The sequence below is a fragment of the Alligator sinensis genome, unplaced genomic scaffold (assembly GCF_000455745.1).
Source record: "Alligator sinensis unplaced genomic scaffold, ASM45574v1 scaffold318_1, whole genome shotgun sequence".
NCBI lineage: Eukaryota > Metazoa > Chordata > Crocodylia > Alligatoridae > Alligator > Alligator sinensis.
In genome coordinates this window covers 211,437-234,237 of record NW_005842421.1, presented here as the reverse complement: position 1 = coordinate 234,237, position 22,801 = coordinate 211,437, and the positions used below count along the sequence as shown (strand labels likewise).

General features: G+C 40.2%; 1 protein-coding gene across 5 annotated transcripts in view; it reads right to left on the bottom strand.

Annotated features, from left to right (window-relative positions):
- MYOM1 (myomesin 1) overlaps positions 1-22,801 on the bottom strand; it is a 110,699-nt gene that overhangs the window by 18,940 nt on the left and 68,958 nt on the right. For all 5 annotated transcript variants that reach the window (XM_025211681.1, XM_025211683.1, XM_025211684.1 and 2 more), the window contains 13 exons: positions 21,986-22,100; positions 16,558-16,714; positions 15,006-15,112; positions 14,802-14,846; positions 10,811-10,947; positions 9,698-9,842; positions 7,993-8,052; positions 7,685-7,752; positions 5,496-5,609; positions 4,790-4,877; positions 3,996-4,034; positions 3,797-3,902; positions 1,180-1,343 (listed from right to left, as the gene is read on the bottom strand). In XM_025211681.1, the coding sequence (XP_025067466.1) occupies positions 1,180-1,343; positions 3,797-3,902; positions 3,996-4,034; positions 4,790-4,877; positions 5,496-5,609; positions 7,685-7,752; positions 7,993-8,052; positions 9,698-9,842; positions 10,811-10,947; positions 14,802-14,846; positions 15,006-15,112; positions 16,558-16,714; positions 21,986-22,100 (1,345 nt within the window). The remainder of the gene's footprint in view (positions 1-1,179; positions 1,344-3,796; positions 3,903-3,995; positions 4,035-4,789; positions 4,878-5,495; positions 5,610-7,684; positions 7,753-7,992; positions 8,053-9,697; positions 9,843-10,810; positions 10,948-14,801; positions 14,847-15,005; positions 15,113-16,557; positions 16,715-21,985; positions 22,101-22,801) is intronic.

Genomic DNA, 22,801 nt, shown 5'->3' with positions numbered 1-22,801 from the left:
ATGTTCATAAACAAGTCATCATACAACAATAACTTATAACTTAAGTTGTAGCCAATAATTTGAAGATTAAAATTAACCAATTTGGTATCACGTAAGACAAAACAACCAGGTAACTTTACTTTGGTATCGTGTAAGACAAAACAACCAGGGATTTAATTAAAATAATTAAATGAAGGGCTGATATATATATATATAAAAGATCAGGCAAATAAGATCAGGCTTAAATGCAGGGATGGAGAGAGAGGCTGTGAGTATCCAACTAAAGCCACATCAGGAACAAAGCTACAATGTTTCAAATTAATTATAGCTTACAAGACATCAAAAAAATCTGTTTTTACAAGTACTTTTTACACCCAGTGCATGCAACTGGTCAAACAACAAAATATTTGGTGTTGACCTGAGGGAGCCAGCCCCATTTTTTCTCTCTTAAGGAGAAGAAAAGCATTTTCCCAGAAACTGAAAAACAGTAGAGAGGGGCAACAATGACTACTGTCAGATCATCCTGTCGCTCAGAGCCTACAGGCACAATGAAGCCTCAAGGGTTGAGACAGCTCTGGAAGGAAAGATTGGAGCTTGGGAACAGCCACTGTATCACTATTCCTCTTGAGATGCAAGAGGTTTCTCAGCGGAACTCCATCCCAAGAATTAATCTACACTCTGTACCTGCTCCCCCCTATTCTTAGTGCTGGTGAAAGTACCAACACGGAGAATTCTGAACAATGAGATCCTCTGTTTTTTTCATAAAAGAGCTATCACAGGGGAACAGCAGAGCAAAATTCTGCTTCTCTTCCTCCTCAATGTAGCTTATATTTGACTGGGTGTTGTTCAGTACATACCCATTCAGTTACTCACCTTTTTTCTTAGACTGCCAAGCAGTGTGAATAATATTGTGTTTTTTTGTAATGTAAACCAGAAACTGGATTTAGACTAAAAGAAAAGCTGTCCTCTGACATCGAGACAAGCTAAAGCCTAAATTGTAATTCACTACCTGAGCACAAGTATGCCAGGATCTTCTTAATACACAGTACCAGGCTGCTTAGGAGTAGCATAAGCATAACGAGAATTAAATCAGAAGAGTAAAATATCTTGCAGCACATAACAACCCACATATCTTAATGTAACTTCTCTCCCAAATCCTGCACTGATTCAGAGATTACTTTTATAGAGTGACTCTTTTACCTTGTCCAGAAAGATCCACCATCTTCGTGTGTGCCTTTTTACCATCAAAAATCTCCATTGTATATTTGCCCTTGTCATGTGGAGTTGGCTCATTGATCTGTAACCAGATCTGCTCCCCAGTGACACCAGTCTTAACTCTGTCTGTATATTTAATCTTGGCATCACTGAAAAATACAAAGCAAAATTAACCCTTCATTTTTATTCTACAAAAAAATGTGAATGCCTTTTTGGCTTCATTGTATCTATCTACAATACAGAATTTTAGGAAATGATTCCCAGGTGGCACATGATGCTACATCGCCATAGCTTGTTGCTGCCTCACTATAGTGCTATGGTGACATAGCTGCTAAAAATAACCATGCACCACTGGGACGGAGAAGCTGTTAATGCACCATCATTTAGTACTTCCTAAAGCAAGTACTAAATGACAGCAAAGTAACAACTGCACCATATGGGGCAGGTGTAGATGTGCCTAGGGTTCTATAGATTTCATAGATTTCATAGACATCAGGGCTGGAAGGGACCTCAGAAGATCATCGAGTCCAGCCCCCCGCCCAAAGGGCAGGAAGTCAGCTGGGGTCATAGGATCCCAGCAAGATAAGCATCCAGTTTCATCTTGAAGGTGTTCAATGAAGGCGCTTGAACCACCTCCGGTGGCAGGCTGTTCCAGACCTTGGGGGCTCGGACAGTAAAGAAGTTCTTCCTTATGTCCAGCCTGAAACGATCTTGAAGTAGTTTGTGACCATTCGACCTCGTCATCCCTTGGGGCGCTCTGGTGAACAAACGTTCCCCCAGATGCTGGTGGTCACCCCTGATAAACTTGTAGGTGGCCATCAGATCACTCCTGAGCCTGCGCTTTTTCAGGCTAAAGAGCCCCAGGGCTCTCAGCCTGTCATCGTAGGGTCTGCTTCCCTGACCTCTGATCATGCGCGTGGCTCTTCTCTGGACTCTCTCAAGCTTCTCCACATCCTTTTTGAATTGTGGAGCCCAAAACTATATGACCAGAATAAAAAAATTTGAAGCTTCTGAGGTCATATTCTTACTGGGGATTATACCATGCCAGGAAAGATGAGGGCTACCAGGTGTCTGAGGAAGGCATTTGTCTGTTTTACTTCTAACATTCACAGAGATCAAGCCATGCATCCTCCATAACCAGACCTGAAGATCTATATGTAAGTCAGGACATATGGGTTATGGTGAGGAGCTCTGTATTTCACTATTTAACCCCACAATACACCTCACTTACATATTTCCTTCTCAACATAGTTTATTCCTTGCTGAGGAAAAATATAGGATTGGAACCGGTCAGGACACAGGCCTGCAACAAATCTATTATTGTATTATTAATATATGCCCGGTTTGAAGACAGTTTGGCACTATGTCAGAATTTGGTCCTTTAAATCGTTTCATTTATCAGTGTATTCCTTCTACAAAAAACATCCATTTACAAGCTTTCCTGTTATAAAGTTAATTGCCTGAGACAAGTGGGAAACTGTGTGTCGAAACAGATGCTCATTTCCCTTTTCTCCTTAAACGAATGCCTTGGGATATACTACAGGGTCAAGGAGAAATTTACTGGCATTTACTGGATTAATTCGATCTGTTCTAGTATCCAATTAGTTTCTAAAACCAAAACAGATACCTATAAATGAAAAAGTGCAACAAAGTGAGACCATGTGATATTAGCTTCCCATTATAAAATACTTAGAGTCCTCCAATGTGAGGTTGAAAGTAGTGATGATGCCACTCCGGAGGAAAACCATAGGTTGTTACAACATCACTCTTACGCTACCTTCAATATTTCTGACAGTATTGACTTGCCTTTCTGATCAGCACCAGTGCCTGTTAGTATAGCTATAATGGCCGAACATCTAATTAGCATGCTATGCCTGTCAGTTCCATACAGTTTTATTGAAAAAATCAGTGATTGAGACTCCTTTTCATGACTAATTTCTTTTGTAATGACCAGAAGAGGAACAGCAATAATATTCATAATAGATTTTAAATAATTGTAATTACTTACTCTAATTTTTCCTGTGCTCCTCTATTCTGGCTGAAATCTTGGAGCTGTCTAAAAGATTTGGATACTCAGCTCCCATTCATTTTAATGGGAATTTGTCATTCAAATCCTTAAAGGCATTGATAAAGACTGAGATTTTCAATACCTTGTTTAGGTAATAACGTTATAAACTGTTGTGTAGGGAGCATTTTTCACATTTTTGGAGTTTGCTTGTCTTTTAAAGATGAGTTTACATATTGAAAGATTTATAACACACCCGTTTGTTCTGTACCTTTAGTGTCCTTGCAATACTGTCAAGTGATAGACTACCTAACCTCCAGTTAGATGTGATATGCACCAACTTCACAAATGGAAGACCAGTAAACATTATCTTCAAATTCCTCCTTCAGGCTGCTACAATTAATGGATCTAATTCTTCTCTTTTCTCAGTTTCACACTGGTGTAATGCTATCAAATTCAGTAGCGCTACAGTTGATTACATGGGCATAAATAAAAGGATAACTGAACCCAGTGCCTTTAACACATGAGTTTCTGTTGAATGTATAAAAAGAAAGAATTTACAGACAGCTGGCAAGCTCTTACTTGAGATGTACTTACTTGTGTGACCAGCTCACCCTCAGATCTTCTACATAATGACTAACAAAGGAGTATAATCTGATACCCTCTTCTGTGCTCTGGATTTTCAGTTCTGTTGCAGATAAAGCTGAAAAAAAGAATATGTGTTTAATACAACCCTAGAACCATTCATGGCATGGCACAATTAATCATTCATCTGAAGGAAGAATTAAATCCTTACCAATTATTCTACATACTTCATTCATCAGATCTGCAAAGGCTGTGGAAACAAAATCCAGAGATTGAGACACCATGTTCCTAACTCAGACACTCAGAAATGGGATAAAACTGGCTCTGGAGTATTTTGTCAAAAGAGTTCCTATTGAAATCTTGAGTTAACCTTTTAAAATGTACCAGTTACAAATGCAGTACAGCTACCTTTCTTGTCTTTTCCATGGCTTTGGGACGTTATTTAACCCCTTCTGTGTTGAAGCCTGCTGCTGTACAATGCAGTAATATGCTTTTTTTCTATATGTGACAGTGTTCAATGGTAACTTTGTCCCCTCTATGACCTATGTATTGAACATGAATTTTGCCCCACTTGGTAGAGTAAGTAGCAGTAATGTCTTTAAAGTATAAGGAGTTCAGTAACTGGAAATTCTTTGTGGAAACCTCTCATGTCCATAACATGATCTAGTTGTATACTTTTCTTCCATATTTCTGGAATTATTTCTAACACAGATAGCCATATCAGCTGCTACCACTGTTACCTTAGTGGTGTTATCCTGAAGAAAATTACGCATAACTGAATTAACAAAAGTAAATTTGAATGCTGTTTGTACTGAAAAACGACACCTTCCTATCAAGAGGATCTTATGCCTCTGTAATAAGTTTTGTTTTGTCAGCCTGTTTGTTAAGGAACACCTGAAAAAGATGCAGTAGTTCACCTATGTTATCAAAAAACCAAAGCACTGTCCCTTAAGGTACTGATGACCCAGCTGGTCATCAGTAAACCATTCAGAATGCAGTTCTGACCTGCATCCAGCAGCTTAAGCTCGCTTCTGTCCTTTCCTCTGTCATCCTTCAGTATGACTTCATAAATCCCAGCATCTTTCTTGGAGAACTGTAAAGTAACAAGAGTAAATATTAGCATTCAAAATTATTATTTTAAAGAACTGGATCATTGTTATCAATTGTCCTGGTGTTTTTTGGTGATTGAAAAGAACAAGAATGCAAAATTCTTCCAGCTATGTTCTTGTTTTAACTTTTCTCTTTTCCTTCTGGGGAACTCAGACACAGAAAGGAGATTAAGGAGCTTGCCTAAGATAATATGTGAAGCCTGGAAGAGAGCAGGGAACTTAGCCTATCTTTCCTGAATTTTAGTTCAGTGAATAACTTCAAGGTAGTGTTCCTGTCACTGACTGATAGGAATGAATGTTCAAGATAGGGATAATAATCCCTTTCCAAATGCACGTAACATACAGCAGAGTAATATTATCTGACTCTTACATGGAAGTTGGAAGCCCTTTATCTTTTTTACACCATTTCCTAAATATCTGCATTCATAGGATTATAAATAGAAATTTGCTTTAGCTGAAACCTAGATGTAAAGTGAGCTTTTTTTATAACCTATATCCAAGTACTTGTTTTTAGTAGTTCTGTTGAAATATCAGATTCAATCAAATCTATGAATTCAACTGAATAATATGGACCTCTACACTGAAAATGCACATTCACTCACCTCTGATATCAGAAGAGTACATACACCATCTTTAAAGTCATGTTCCTCATCCACCATTATTTCCCTGTCATCTTTGTACCAAACGATGTGTGTTTCCTTCTTAATGTTAGCCACCTGTAGCATATGCAAAACACACTTGAGTTATCATCTTCTTTTAGCACAATTAACTTAATGCTGCATCTACTAAACTCTTCCCTGAGATGGCACAGAACCCACAACAACAAGCACCTCAGAAAATGGATTTAACAGATTAGGGAACAAAAAGCATAGGTCAAAATCAGGAATCCACAGGCAGGGAGGGAAAATACAGTAGGAGCTATTCTGAGAGAGTTCAAGGAGTCAGCCTAGAGCAGAGGTATCAAACATATGGCCATTGTCTTGCCCCTAGTGCTGCCCCTGGGTCTGAGCTGACCCACACATACTGGTCTGGCCTTGCAGGCAAGGGCCAGGACATACTGGATACCACCACTCTGGGATCTGTGCAGCATGTTGGCCCCATCCCCCTCACCAGTCTAGGTGCCTGCAGGTGCCACATGCAACATGGGTCCCAGACCAGGTGGACTAGTCATTGTATGCAGCACAGATCCCACAGTGGCCATAATGACCACTGCATATTGTGGATCTGTCATGTCATGGTTGGGGAGGAGGTGTTGAGGAGGACAGGGGACCCACGAGCCCAATCTGGCCTGTGTACCCATACCAGCCTCTCACCACTCATCCAGCCCTGGGGCCAGATGAGTTTGACACCCCTGGCCTAGAGGAACTATGTTTAGATATGTGAACAGGCATGAGACCAAAAAAAGGTCTTATACATTCAGAGAACCCACATCCTGTTTCAGCTTCCTTTTCCTGGCAGTCAAATGATTTACAGCCCTGGAGAGTAAAGTTCAATCTATTTGTCTATTATGCCCTTGAGCTTTCTTCTCAGACGGCCAAGAAGAGTGCCATTTTTGTTGTTGTTTTTGTATTTTTATTTTCTTGTAACATAGACATGGATGCACTAGACACAAGACTTGTACCCTCAGCTCTTCAGACCTAGGTAGCCGCCAAGTTATAATGTCTGACCTAAGGTTGGAGGCTCCCTAAAAAGGGGAACCTAGGAAAGGGACTGAGAGACTGTGCCCTTCCAATTCTCTCAGTCCCTTTCCTAGGTTTCCCTTATTAGTTTATGTTTGTATTACAATAGTTTCAAGAGGCCTACAGGTTCAAAGCACTGCACATATACAAAAAACAGAGTCCCTATCCTGAGCAGTTTACTCTCCTTCCTGATTTCTTTCTCCCTCATGCACAAGGATTAAGGCTTTGCTGTTTTACTAGGACATTGTACTCACCAAAAAACAGTGGTCTGACCTTATCCAATATTGTACTACTAACTTGACTTGGATTTGAAATATAAGGGTGACCTAACCACTGCACTCTCCCCTAGCTGTTTTGGGCTCAATAGTACCTGGTAGGCCTATCTCTGCATAAGGAAAGCCTGAAAATACCAGCTCTAGAAGGATTTGTGTCCAGAGGCTCCATCTCTCATGGCTTTATCCAATATCCAGGTGGAGCATACTTGTTACTACAACGTGCTTTGATTAAGAGCAGTATGCTTCCCTTCCTCTAACCAATTCTAGTTTTAGGGGCCCTTGCTTCTACTGAGACCCATCTCAAGGCAGCACAGAAAGGTAAAGGAAACTTTCTTGATCTCTTCCCTACCCTGCATGTCCGTGCAATGACTTGCCATACCTGGCCTGGTATATTGTACACTCTTATTTAGCTTGCTGTACAGCAGTGGCGCTCAACTTATCCAGCCCCACAGGCCAGATGAGTGGTGCAGGGCCAATTTGTAGGCTGGATCCAGTGTGGGGTCAGTGCACAGGGTTAGTGCATGTGTGCAGTGATCCAGCCACATGCTGCCCCAATGCCATGCATGGGGTACAGACACAACTCAACCTTGTGTCGATGTGATTCACCACCATGCAGGGCCATGTCATCTGGATCATAGAGTTCCACATGTTTTCAGAAATGTACCTGTGGGGAGCACAGTGGCAGAATTAACACTACAACCATTCCTCCACTGTCAAATTTTCAGACCCATAGGGAGCCCCATGAGCCAGGTGACAAAAGCTTCACAGCCAGATCTAGCCTAAGAGCCATATGTTAAGTATTACTGATCAAGTGTTGAAAATTTGCCTGCTTCTTACCTTACATTTCAATAACACATTGCAGTCACTGGTAACTTCCCATCCCAGATACTCAACAAAATGGGGACCTGTTTAAAATTATATATAAAAAAATATGTATCAGCAATGAATCATAATATAAAAGTACGGTCAACCATTTTTTTAGGCTAAGCGTACACTGACATTGTACGTTTCATATTTCTTCTATACAAGTCAAACAATTATTTAGCAATTTATATTACAAAAATATATTGAAACCTACTCCTATATTTAATTAGCTAATATAAATATGGATTCCTTTCACATCCGTATACTATGCTGTCCAGTACCTTGTTTCCTGTACCATTCCCGCCTCTGGAAGTCTGCTTCATCCTGTAGTTTCTTAAAAACTAGGGATCAAAAATAATAAAGAGAAATGTAAACCTCTCAAACATAACATTTCATTGTATTCAGGTAACTGAATATTATGGTATTGGAAGGGTAAAATCCTGTCCCTGCGGAGGTCACGGAGTTTTGCTATTGACTTCAAAAGGGCCAGAAATGCATCTTGGGTCTTCAATATTACATATCTCAACATTTAACCATATCCACTTTCATGGTGTTAGTACAGGGAACTAAGTTCTACTAACTGCTGATAGTCATCAAATCTTTTGCATGTGTCAAACAATTTTGATGAAGTATTAGCCTTAGTCAGACAATCACATTTGATCCTCAAAGGCAGGAAATTAAGAATGGCAGCCAAATAAATAAGCATTTGAAATACAGACAGCTGCTAGTATATTTGAACAGCTAACCTGAAATACGAGAACAGTTCCAACTACTTCCAATATGCATCACCATAGCATTGTGGATCATTTTCAGTGTAAATAGAAAAGCAAGGAAAGCAAACTGGAAGAAGTTACTACTACACTTGGGCAGTAGTAACCAGCAGCACACTTATAAGATGGGTAACTCCCTTCTTGAGAGCACAGAGGCAGAAAGGGATCTTGGAGTCATCATTGACTCCAAGATGAACATGGGCCGACAATGCGAGGTCACGGTCGGCAGGGCTAACCGGACCTTATCGTGCATCCACAGGTGCATCTCAAGTAGGGCCAAGGAGGTGATCCTCCCCCTCTACGCAACACTGGTCAGGCTGCAGCTGGAGTACTGTGTCCAGTTCTGGGCACCCCACTTCAAGAGGGATGTGGACAACATTGAGAGGGTCCAGAGGAGGGCCACCCGCATGATCCGGGGACAGCAGGGCAGACCCTACAATGAGAGGCTATGGGACCTGAACCTGTTCAACCTTCACAAGAGAAGAGGGGGGACCTGGTCTATAAACTCACTAGGGGGGACCAGAAGGGTTTGGGGGAGACCTTGTTTCCCCTAGCGCCCCCCAAGATAACAAGGAATAACGGCCACAAGTTGTTGGAGAGTAGGTTTAGATTAGACATCCGTAGGAACTACTTCACAGTTAGGGTGGCTAGGATCTGGAACCAACTTCCAAGGGAAGTCGTGCTGGCTCCTACCCTGGGGATCTTTAAGAAGCGGCTTGATGCCTACCTGGCTGGGGTCAATTGAGCTCAGTTTTTCCTCCTGCCCAGGCAGGGGGTCGGACTTGAAGATCTACAAGGTCCCTTCCGACCCTAATTCTATGATTCTATGATTCTAAGTGATAGAGCTATTGTAGGTAGTAATATTTAACTCTTGCATAGCAGTTGTCATATTTCAAGCACTTTGCAAATGTTACTTCATTCATACAGTGCCTGTGAGAGGTAGATATGTATTTCTGATGGCCAAAATCTTGGAACGTTTTTTTCTAATGTTTTTGTGGAATATTTTCCTTTTTATCAAAAAAATTGAAATTTGATATGCTCTATTAAGTGTTCTTATCCCAATATACAGTTGAGGAGACTAAAAAATGACTTGTGCAAAGGAAAAATTAATCCATAGGAAAACACAGATCATCCATAAGAGCACAGATCAAGACTCAAGAGTCAACGGCTGCTTAGTTCAGCCCTCTCATAAAAGCAAAGCTACAAATGAGCTTACCATCACCAATTAGCACAAGGCTGGATTGGTTGGTTGCTTTTCCATCCTGAAGTTGGAAGGTATAGGTCCCTTCATCCTTGGCATCAAGTTTTTCCATGATCATTTCAACCAGACCAGTCTTCTGATCTACATTCATTTTATATTTCTTTAGAAACAAAAAGAAAAGTAAGAATAATGACTGTCTTCAGAACTGCCCCCCCATCACTATTGAGCCAATACTCAATGGTATAAGTTATATAAAATTCCTCATTTTCTTCATTTGCTCACTGTGATTAACACAGTCTGATTATACAACCAAACAAACAGATCTACAGTCAAAACTTATTTATTAATATTAGAACAATATTATTCCTGTTAGAGTCTAAGCATCACATCCCGTTTCATTAGACAGGATTTTTAAAAATATATTTTCATTTCTGCCGAACACTACTGACTCTTGAACCAAAGATAATTGTGGATCTCATCAGCATAGAATACTCTGCTGATATAGAACAGGATAAAAGCAATGGAATTCTATACATATCATACAACTTCCTTGCCTATTATTAATGGAAACTTGCATACAGGTCCCATTCTTGGGCTACATGCAGCCCCTTTTCAGTAGAATTTTATGGCTGTAAACTCAGAGGAAATGGTTGCCTGGAAATCCCCCTTAACATAAGAAGCTTCCCCACAAAGTATAGAAATAACAGACCTAGCCTTACAGTCCCTAGCTGGTGGCCCGGATGAGGGAAAAGAAGGTATGGTTTGAAACTGGGATTCTGGGCTACCGTAAAAGCTTATATAAGGCCATGACAGGCAGTTGCAAGATACAGCAACCCTTGAAACTGCTTCTTCTGAGGTCTGAAATGGTCTTCAGCTACTACTAGCTCTGGGTACCCATGAAGGTGACCTAAAAATGCTTTGAGCCCACCCTCCTTGTCTTCATTCAGCAGAACTCCGCTGCAGCTCAGAATTTGTCCCTAATTTCCACACTGGTGTTTTCTGTTACTTATGATCTCCATGAAAAGGTATTAAAGAAGTATGTTTTGACTGTGTTCAAAACACTTAATTGGCATATTAATATTCATTGTTTATAAAAATCAGAAAACCATAAGCAATTACAAGTCTTACCTCTCCATTAAAAATTTCTTTGTCGTTAAATACAAAGTTGACCTTTGCATTGCCAGACAACTTTTCAGCCTGCAACCAGAATCTCACTTGTCCTTTCTCCATAATTTCAACTGCCAACTCAGACGTAAGTGGGATAGCTACAAAAAGGAAAGAAAGGGTTAGAGATGCTCTTGTCTGTGTTTCACAATTTTTCTTTTTCATATTCAAATGCCATTTCTTCCACAGATGTGCAGTGAATGTATGCATTAACTACCAGTAATATTAATTGCGCACTTGTGTTGAAATCCCTTTTTTTTTGTTCATACAAATAATAAATTAGTATTAATCCCTCTATTATTCACCATTGCCAGATCTGCATACACCTGGAAATATTCAGGATTGATTTAAGTTATATTTAATTGCCATAAAGTTATATTTAACTCCATTCAAGCTCAAAGCCAAACAGTAAACTGAAAATATCTCTGCGGCATGATGGACTTTCCATGGCACAGAACCACACTTAATGATTCACTCTGTAATTAGACTTTAAGGGAGTGGAGTGACTCCGCAGACAAAACAGCATGCAAGGTCTTGTCCTGAAGGGCAATTAAAAAACAAACAGGTGCACTCTAAGCTAGGAAGTTTTTTTAAGCACTGTGAACCCCTGCATGTGAAGTCCTTCATTCCTAAAATTTATGCTGTATGTCATATTGTGCCATAAATCTCAGTGGCTCGCTCATTTTTCCAAAAACAAAATTGAAGTCACTGACAAGGGCCAAATCCATTGCATTGAATGGGCCAGACTCTACTGAATCGTGTTGTGGTCACTTATCCTATAATAACTGTAGTCATACTTTTAGTTTTTTCCAGTACTAACAAGTTCAAAACGTTTAGCATATTTCATTTTAAATCTTCCTTGGACTTTAGTTTACTTAAATCAGATGGTCATTTGAACCTGGTCATATATTGTGCGACTTAAGCTCCCACCCAGAGTTTAAACATAATCAAACTCATAGAGCTTTGTAAACTATGTGAAAAATCCCTCGCCCTCCTACAGGTATCTTGTGCATATATACATATTTTTTAAATAGTAGTTTCCCCCAAAAAATAAGAACCTGCCAGATTGGCAACCTGAATTAGTACATTATTACTTATTCATCTTCTCTCATATAGTAAAATTAGGGTATAACACTATCCCAGAGCTTCACTGCTCAGTCCTGCATACCAGGATCAAGGCCTCCTGCATTACCTTGGCCTAGTCCTGTGTGCCAAAATTGGGGCCCCAGAGCCATGTGCCACTTCTGCTTGGTCCCATGTACCAAGATCAGGGCTCCAAGGCCCTGTGCCACTTCTGCTTGCTCCCATGTGCCAGGATCAGGGCTACAAGACCCTGTGCTGCCTCTGCCTGGTTCTGCATGCCAGGATCAGGGCAGTGAGTCCCCACACTGCCTCTGCACAGTCCATAGGCCACAATTGGGGCCCCAGGGCCCTGCACATTCTCCATCAGATCCTGTGGGCTGGGATCAGACCCTGTGCTGCTTTGAGCATCCAATCTAGTACACAGGGCCACAACCTGTTGGGCTCCCCAGGGGTCTGTGGGGAGCCCGGCAGGCCAGATAACATGGCACCAGGGGCTGGATCTGGCCCAGGGGCTGGGGGTTGAGCATCCTTATGTTACACTCTCAGCCTAATCTTATGTTGTCGAACAGTGGCATATGGTTCCTTTAAAGCTCTTCACTTGCTTGCACTTCCCAGAGCAAATGCACCTTCCAAAGCAGGCAATATACATAGAAATAGCTGCCTCCCAGTCTGTATATGGCCATGACAAACATGTAGAGGCTACACTCTGCATATGAGGCTTCTACTTCTCTCATAAATCATGTACACACACAAACTTTTACTGCCTGAGTAGCAGGGAACCCTCTTTCAATCTTACTAATCTTAAGACATCTGGTATGCGGGGAAATGGGGAACAGTCATAAGGAAAAAAGGAAGCAATAGCTGCTACAGGGAAGATGGCAGAAAGAGTCATTAGGGGTGGGGGGAAATGGGATCTAGCATTAAAGTGACACTTTCCTCTCTGTTTAACTTCTGCATATTAGTACAATGGTGCTGTTAAAAGCTTCCTTACTTGCTTCACTGCTCAGTTTATGAGAAATGAAGGGAATCTAGGATCTTGCATAATCTTTAAAAACAAAGGAATGAAATGTCACATGTACCAGTGTTTGCAGCAGGAAGTGGGTGTAAAAGAAGAAATTAGGCTGTGCTGCTTTTGTCTTACTGTCAGCTCTGTGGCAGTTTTACACTCTTCACTTGATTTGTATGTAATTAACTATGAATATCTTAGCCTAAAATGGAAACAGGGGGGGAAAAGCCTCACAGAAGACTACAATGAGCTAAAAGCTTTTTCTCTTGTGAAGAGAATTCACTCCCCAATCTATAGGAATCAGAGTAACATGACTGAGCACTTGTTTTTCCCAACAAAAAAGCTTATTTATAATCTCTGTATTATGAGGCACTGACTGGCAGCAACACCAGGGTATTTCAGCCTTCCTTCCTATTTTGTATAGGATCCAAAGTATCACAGGCTTTTGATTAAACCTCCTTTGGCAGTTCCAAAGTTGAAAAGCAGGGCTTTCCCATCCTTCTCTGAGTCCCTACATGGCTACTATTCATGCTTGTCTGAGTTCAGTAAGACTGGATTGCTCAGGCAACCCACTTGCCAATAAACTTGCCAGCTGTTGTTGTATCTGAACATGAATTACAATCTGTTCAAGTTAAGCACTGTTCAGAAGTTCAAGCGAGTGAACATGCAAGTATTTAAGCTTAATGTGTAAGTTCTGGAAATTAATATTCATGTACAGAATGAATTTTGTTACTGCTTGTCAAAGATTGTCAGGAGTTGAGACTGAAGCCCCCTACATACCCACTGGATCTCATTACTTTTATTCTGTCCTCTTAGGCATCTGCTAGCATATTTTATCTTATTGTTGTTATTTATGTTTTTACAGTGTCTAAAAGTCTGCTGCTATCCAAAAGGATGCAATAGTTATGCAAAAGCAAAGGCATGGGCTCCACCCTGAAGACATTACACTGTCTAATGTTGGACATGATACCAGAGGTAGGAAGGAACAACTAGTAGTGAGGGGAAAGGTGAGGAAGGACAAATAACAATAGCAATAACATTGTGGAATTACAAAATTGTGGGCGTGAAACTGTGATTAGGCCAGAAAGCAGGTAGTTGAGGAAGAAGCAAACAAGTGGGACGCTGAAGTGGCATCAGGGTGGCAAAACTGTGTCGGTGGATGACACATTAAAGTGAAAGTTGGCTGTTGGACAGGAGTGGAGTTTTTAAAAGAATCAGTGGGAGGATTCAGAATGAGATGGCCGGAGTGATGGTCATGTCCAGGTTTTGGAAGGACTGGAGAGGTGCAGTGAGGGTCTCAAGTAGGCTAGAAGAGTGGAGATTCTGACAACTGAGGCAGATGATCAAAGCTTGGTCAAGAATTTCAGTTCAGATAAAAAGGAATAGTCTATGTTTTGATATGCACCAGAGGTACAAACAACCAGATATGGCCTGGCTATATGAAACAGGATTCAGCACTGTGTACTCCAGTTACACTACCATGATTCACTGAAAAAACGACACCAGGCTACACCAGGCTATTGCTGGATAAACAGAGTCTGCGACCCAAATGCATCCTCCAAGGTGAGAGCCCATGTATGAAGAAGAATAGTCATGTTGTCAACAATAACACCAGTCTCTAAAAGAAAAAGCCAATGGGATGTTTTCAACACAGCCAATACATGGACTGTACTATAAAACATAACTTATAGCATTCTAAATGTGCACTATTAATGTAGTGATAGGACCAGAAAGACTTATTAGAAGGAACCAACCTTCACACACACAAACTTTCTTATGAAACTAGTGGTGCAGCTCCCCTGGCAGAAACTTTGTAATATACATGCATACAAACCTTTCCCCTATGAACATGCTCATAATACATACTTGGGAATTTGTGTTCATGGCTGAGTGCAAGTAGCCTCTTCATTTCTGCAAAAATTTAAAAAAGATATGATATGTAAATATATGAGCATCTGTTTCACAGCCTTTAATGAGCAGATTTTTCTACATTTTCATGTACTGCAGAAGAAAAAAATAAGATGTGAAAAATGAAGCAGCTATGCAAAAAGAAGTGGGTTTTGTTCTTACCTTCCTCGTCCATTGTGTAGCTTGATGAAACTCCATCAGTGTCCGTGACAATACAAGAATAAATGCCCAAATCATTTTCTCCAAGATCTTTAAAGACAGCTTTCGACCTTCAGATAAAAAACATTAATTAAAAGCAGAACTGTGTCTGAACTGACCTTTCTGTCCCTAACAAATCCATATGTCTGCTATACCTCTAGCTGAGGAAGAGAATAGAGGTGCATGGTCAATGAAAAATCTGTATCTGCTAAATCTGTAAAGTCCCCTCCCCTCTGTCAACTATGCATCTAGAATAAGAAGGATATGAATAGTTTAGCTCTGATTAGTAAAGAGACAAAATGGGCAACTTCCAAGAGCAAAGCATATAGGAGTAAAGATGGCTAGGAAGCGTTGACATGCAACTGAAGTGTGTTTGCTGCTTTGTTTGTGGATATACCCAAATTAGATTTAAATTAGAGAGCTCATGTAGTATGGAGCTGGATGGAAAATCCACCCTGAGAGCTGGAAAAATAGTCAGGCAATTAGCCTGCGTTGAGCTCCATTCTACTGTGGCTACCCTGTTACAAGTTCACAACCTAGCACGCTTAAAGGTGGCATGGGTATGTCTACACAAGCTGCAGTCATAGGACTGCAGACATATCTTATACTACATAACAGGCACCTGTCCAGGGAGAAATTCTTCCTGGACCTAGTTTTTTATGGGAGGGATCAAGAAACATAGCAGGTTGTTATCCACCAGGGATGGGAGATACCAAATTGTTTTGAGGCTCTATAATAATCAGGACCCCCCCACACCCATATTAGTTTTTAAACATGTATTTACAGTTCCCTCCCCCCAAATAAAAGTCTGGGGAAATACATTAATTTTGTAGAGCAACCTGAAAGTCACCAAATCTGGAGTCTGGTGGAACAAAATGTTCCATTATTTACTGAAAAAATCTTGGAGGACCAGTCCCTTGTGATCAGGCTAAGGTGTTTGCTGCAGTACTTCAGGGGACTGAGACATTTGCAGTGTTACATGGTGAAAGAGCTTGAGCATTGAAGGCATAGAAAATTTATAGCTTCATAGATTAAGAAAAATCTTCAATAACACCTGAAAACTATGTGGTAGTTAGGTTAGGTTACAGAGCACATGTATAATGTCCTTTCTATGTAAAACACTATTTAAGTAATCAGGCTGCATCATTTCATTTTTGCTGCAATTTCTGAATAGTCTGAAAGTAGACTCCCATGAAGACAGCATGGTAACAATCTTACCTTCAGGCATGGATAATCTTGGTATCCATATCTAATACCACATTGGATGTGGTATTGGATCTGCATCCAATACAGTAGTGGATCCAGGACGGAAAAAAACAGGGTGTGTTGGCAGTGGAAAACTCACTGTGTACATATTTAGCAGCTGACACCAGAGCTCTCAGCAGCAAAACAGTAACAAAAGTGGGGTGGAACTGCACCACTGAATCTCCTTGAATCCACCCTTGATCAGATAAGATGGATTTCAGTTTCTAGAGCTGCTAAACATCATAGAATTGCTATTATCAAGGTTTCTTACTTTCCACCCTTAGTGTCAACGTCTAATCGAGAGTCATCTTCAATTGGTTCATAATTCTTGGACCAGATGAACTTAGAGTCTGGAGACATCTGATCACATTCAAAGTTGAGGGAAATGACTCCATTATCATCTACTTCCGCCACCACTTCTTTAGTTCCTAGAAGATCAACACAAGGCAATTCTACTTCTTTTTCATACAAAGAAGCATAAAGATTGGATGGTTTTCATTCAAAGAGTGAGCTCAAAGAAGGTTAATAAAATAATGATTAAAGAGGGTTCATAGATCAATGTGGCTACATGCACTTGGAAAAGGATTGTACATATCTGAAACTTGCAGCATGGAGCCCTGAGTTAAAAGAAGCTTTAAAAAAAGACTCATAGAAAAAATGTAATGCAGCAGAGAGAATGAAAATGAGCAAATGCAAGTACATTAAAATGCACAGGATGTTGAAATATTGTAAAGGCAATACTTCCCAAGGTAAGGTGCATCTATAGCTTTCTTTAGGCAGGGCAAATTTTTAATTTGCTAATAAAAAACCTAATAAAATGCCAAATGCAAAAGTGCATACTTTGGAAATAGGTGAATTGAAACACTGCAACACTCACTTGTACAACTGAACTACTATTCACAGTTCTGAGCTCATTCACACATACAGGTTGGATTAAACGTACAGCATATTGATCTGCAACAGCCTGTGAAATGCATTCCATGTCCACTAGTAGAGTGTGTATGTATTTGTGATTGGTTGCTAAGTGCAACACTTCAGGTGCATCTACACATCACCATACAGTGATGTTGCTAAGGCGCTGTGCTTCAGTACTTCCTTTTAGAGGTACTAAAACATGGTGCAGTATGGGTGGTTACTGCACTGTGCATGTGGCGCACAGTTAAATTTCACTGCTGTATCACCATGGTGGCACACCATACCTGGGAAGTGCACTGCCATGGCAGTGTAGCTGGCAATCATGTGTAGACACGATTGTTACGTCACCATAGCGCACCATATGGTAACGTAGCATGTTGCAATGTCACTGTAGGGCAACACGTAGATGCACCCTTTGATTCAAACTAAGACCTAGTCCTGACTACTATCTTGTCACTTGTTACTTGGTAAGGGCAAGATCATCCAGCACACTCCAGGAGGGTACCAAATGGAAAATAAAAGGTCCAGAACTAGAATATACTTAGAATCTACCCCTTTTGTATCCTTGTACAGATAAGAGGGCTCCATTTTGTGTATGAGTGCAGAGATAGCTCTGATCCACTCTTGAACATGAAGTTAACTTTTACTCCAACAGCTTGCCTGAGAATGTCTTGAAAGTGGTTTGCATTCAGGAGGAGGTGGAAAATATCCAACTTCTTTTTTTGGCACAGCACTGAACTTGACTGTAATTTTTTAAAAAGACGCTGATGTCACAATATCCAGTTAGGAAAGCCTTGGTGTGCCTAGAATGTTAATGACATCCTTTTACCCTAAACAGTTATATCTTAGAGAAAAGGGCCTCAATCACAAAACACTTGCAGAATTCTAAACAGTTATAGTAAATGCCTTATTTTCAGCACTTTTCTTAAATTCTGTGTTTCATCAGCCTGCAGCACCTTGCATGGCTTCTCCAGCACTGGGGACAGCAGCATGCTCCTTATAATAAATGTATTTGTGAACATGTAGCCTTCTTATCGTCTGTAACTTCCCTTTAATATTTAATGAAAGGTGAAATTCATATTTTTCTTACACCACTATTATCATTCTAGCACTTAATGTCTATGAATCTGTGAATGTATTCTCTAGCCCTTCTGATAATGCTCTTCACGGTTCAAAGATACAAGTTTAATACTAGTGAACTGTAAGTGAAGTCTCAGCTCTACAAATCTCTCACTGGGCAGCAGCATGTTTTTACGTTTTTCAAATAATCCATTATGTGGAAATCCACTTTTTGACATGTCATTAGCATTTGTTTCCACTGTAGATTGTTTGTACGTGAATCTTTTGATGACAGCGTAGATAATATATGAGAAAGACAGCCATAATGGCCAACCAGGATAAATATACTTTTTACTTACTTTTAAAATGTTCATAATATGATGATAATATTTGGCATTTATCTTGAGTAGTGGTGCATATGCAATTAAGTTCTGCTACATTTTCTGCGAGTTCTCTGTTTTTATTTTATTTTGCTGATGATTTACCTCTACCTTCAATTCTTAATTAGGCCATTAGAAAACCAAAGTATGTTTTTATATTATTAGTTTTATCTACCAGAGGTATTCATCAAGCCTTCAAAAAGGAACCAGAGAGGTAGATAAAACAATACCAGACAAATTCCTTTTCCTGATAGCATGGCAATTTTAACATGTTGTTTTGTATCTCATTGAAGATTTGCCATAGGAAAAAATACTTGGATTATATTAAAGGATATTATATCACCTATTAAATATCCTCAATTCTGCTGAGGGTTTCATTACAATGAAAGGAAAGAGAGAACATTAAGATAAGATGGACAGCTTGGAAACATCAAAGTTACTGCCATCATTTCAGATTTGGCCAATTAGAAGAGAATGGTTGAATGGGACAGTTTCATTAATTTCTGCAGTTTGGATTTAAAACTTTCTGAACTCACTGCCAAAGATCTTCCTCTAAAGCTGGAATTGCTCATTGATCAGCTGCAATGACTGTGGTGGCTAACAGGCTCTGTGATTAGTCTGAAACAGCAGAAATGTACGTAGGCTAGTAGCTCTGTTCTTGGGTCTGGAAGAGCTGTGCTCCCTGCAGAGCTAGAAGCCATGGCAAAGAGAATGGGCAAATGCAGCTCCATGTTTTCTAAAAGTGCTCTTAATTCGTTGGTTGGGGATCATTTCAGCTGTTCATGTAACTTGGAGCAGCCTGCTCTAAAACTAAGTTATTGGTAGCTGCAACAGCCCTCAAATTATTGTTTTTACAGTTGAGGATAACAGAGTCGAATAACACTATACATGGGCTCCCCTTTGAAAGCCACACAAGGACAATCCCCAACATTTAAGTGAGGTTTAAGACCCTGATCCTGCAATCTAATTCCAATGGGCAGTTTTTTAAGTCCAAGAAGAACTCTTTAAAATCAAGGGTGCTTTGCATAGGAGTGGTTGTCTAGCCATAAAAAGGCCCAACTGACCAACATAATATTTTGTATCCATCTAAGATCTGAATAACAGCAATGCTCATTAGAAAAATACCTTTCCTAAAAAGTGGAGAGTTTTAAGAATGGCACAATTATTACTGAGAAAGATAAAAGCTTGGCCCAGAAATGCTTTCTGAGGGAATTGTTTAATCAGTCTTTTCTTAAACTCATTTGTAAGAAGAGTTGCCTGTTCCCATATCTGCAGATCTGAACTAGAAATATGGGTCATTAAGCTCAGTATAAAACCTCAACTATCCTGAGAATTTTAATGGGCAGATGCCTGACTCTCCAAATCTCTGGACTTGGAACTGATGTTTTGGCTGCAACCTGTGTCCCTGAAAAAGAGTGCAACATGAGAAACAGCCACAGTTCTGCTTTGCAGTTCCTCTTCACCAAGATGTGTGGTCTGCAGGCCAAATGTTATGCTGATTTGGCCTTATGACTCCATAAGCTTCCCCTATTGTAGCTTTCAGAAATGTTGCTGAAGTTAAATCTCCTTGCTTTTTGTAAAAAAGCATCCCCAGTTCCCAATTAATGTAATTATCTATGCTTTTCTGTTCAATATGTCCAGGGCTTTTTAATGCAAGGCAAATGTGTTATCAGTCTGAAGACTAAACATTAATTCTCAAGGGAAAGAAATTAATACAAACAAAGTTTTGGAACTAAGTGTTCATCTGACTCTCTTTTTCATGAGGCTTGCCTTTCTTTGTGTAGAAACAGTTATCAGTTCCAACTGCAGAATGTGGCAAAAGTCCTAGTAAATCAAGAGCTCATAATACTGGGCTTTGTATGGCCACGTCCAGAAAAGCACAGACATTTGGTTCCCCAGGGACAACAAGCAGAGGGACACCTTGTGCCACTACTAGTTGTCCCAGGGGAATGCACATGCCATGTGTGCTCTGGCATGCGGCAGGTTACCTCAGGTTGGGTAGGGGAGGCTGGGGCCAACACAGTTGCTAGCCCCAACAGCTTTACCTGGGGTCCTGGGGGCCAGGGAAGCTGCAGCCATATCGCTTCTGCAGCTTGGAGCCTGGATGGCAGCTGGAGTGTGGCTCTGGCTGGCCAGGCTCCAATTTTAGGCAGTGCATGCTGTCCCCCTATGTGTCACCCCACCTTTTTCTGTGTGGGTTTTTTGACCCCTGGAGATGCTCCAGGGGTAACCCCCCCCCCCACCACCATACTGCAAGGTAGCAGCACAGGAAACACCTAAATGCGTGGTATGTGGTGTCCCAGATGGGTCTGCAGCACCACATACCTCATGGCTGCACTTGTCTGGACACTGTCTGTGTATTTATATTAAGTGATTATTAAATAGATTGTTTGAAAGATATTTAAGGAAATTTTTCATAATTTAATCACCCATTTTGATTTTAAATTTTCCAATATAAAATACAGCCTTTGTGTCCAGACTTATTTAATTTCAGTGTTTTCATCAGTTTTATGTATTACCTTACAGTTCTAACTATGATACCACATCTTGTGAGTCAGTCAAAAGCTCAACAGTGTCCTTCTATGAAATATTCAGAGGCAGAGTCTGAAGGGAGGAAAGCTTTTGGAGGCTCAAAAAGTTTTCTTCATCTTCTGTCTTTTCTTAGGATTTTTTTCCCTGTAGCAAAATCACAGGCCCAGAGTCCAAAATCATAGATACTGAAGTATTTGTATGGATTCAGGTACCCAATGCAGTTGTAAGGCTAACTGTGCAGGGATTTGATGTCTCTTCAGTGATTCCTGGGCTCTCTCTGTTCTTCTAGCCTTTCTAGCCCTGTGAAACCATGCCTCCCCAGCCAGCAGTTACTTCAGTTATCCTGAGACTACTTAATGGTAGTCTCCATGGCACTGACACTGTCTATATTCGCTTTTTCAAGAATTTAGTGGTGGCTGATAAAGGGGAAGGGGGGAAGAGATCTTCCCAGTCTGTCTCCCCAACACTTTCCATAGTGACAGAGGTGGCAGGTACATTTCCTGTGCTTATCTAATAAAAATAATTAGGCTCTGCATTTATGGGTCTTTCAGCAACTACATACAAACCTTATTAGCTTATCATATTTGTGTGTTCCAGTACATTATGGTATAGGCATCTAATTTTATTTAAAACATATTTAAAAAGCGATAAAACATTTCCATGTTCTGTTCTGCATAGGAAAAGGGCCTCGTAACTTTGTAATAAATGAAAAGACAGATGGATCCATTTCTTTATGTGAAATTCTGTTTATGAACATAGCTGACAAATATGGACCTGCTTTAATCAGATGCAAAACCAGAATATTTAACAAACCTGGCTGTGTTTGAGCTATGACTGGGTCAGTGAGATCAGATGGTTTCCCAACGCCTGCCTGGTTTGTTGCCCGCACACGGAATACATAGCTGACACCTTCCTTTAAGCCGGTGATCTAAGAAATAAACACAAATAATGTATACAACTGAGCACTGTTTTTATTCCACTTGGTCTGTTCCCCTGGTTTGCAGGACTGACAGTAATGTATCTGTTGTTTCTAACATTTTCCACTTGGCAAGTATTTCCTTTCTTATGTTTTGTTAGCCCAGACTAATGTGACTAACTTGTTTTTGTTTGCTACTTCCTTGTGTGTGTACCTTGTAGTTTTTCATAGTGTCATCAATGATGTTAGCATATTTCTGGGAACAGGATGGGGTTTTTTTAACTCCAGTTTTACTTATCTGTCTCTGAGGCAGCAGAGCAAACATTTCAAAGCACAGATATTTAGAATCTGGAGAATGTCGTCTGTTGGGCTACTGTGGTTTTAGCCTGTAGTTTGAGGACACTATAAGTGAATGTCTCTTTAAAAAGGCACATGCAAGGATAACATTTTAAAGTTAGGGGGTTTAAAAATCATCTGTGGATATATGCATCTCAAATCTATTCATTTGCACATTCCTGGGAGAATGTCTATAATCAAGTTACAGTTATCCTATATTTAGAAGCAGCTCCATGAAATTATGTACTATAATACAGAAATCTAAATTCAAACTCATGGTAGAATGTAATGACAACACTATATTATGCTTAAAAGAGTTATCCTGTCATATCTCCACAATATCTGTTTTGGTGATGTGCTGCTTATTTCACCTTTGA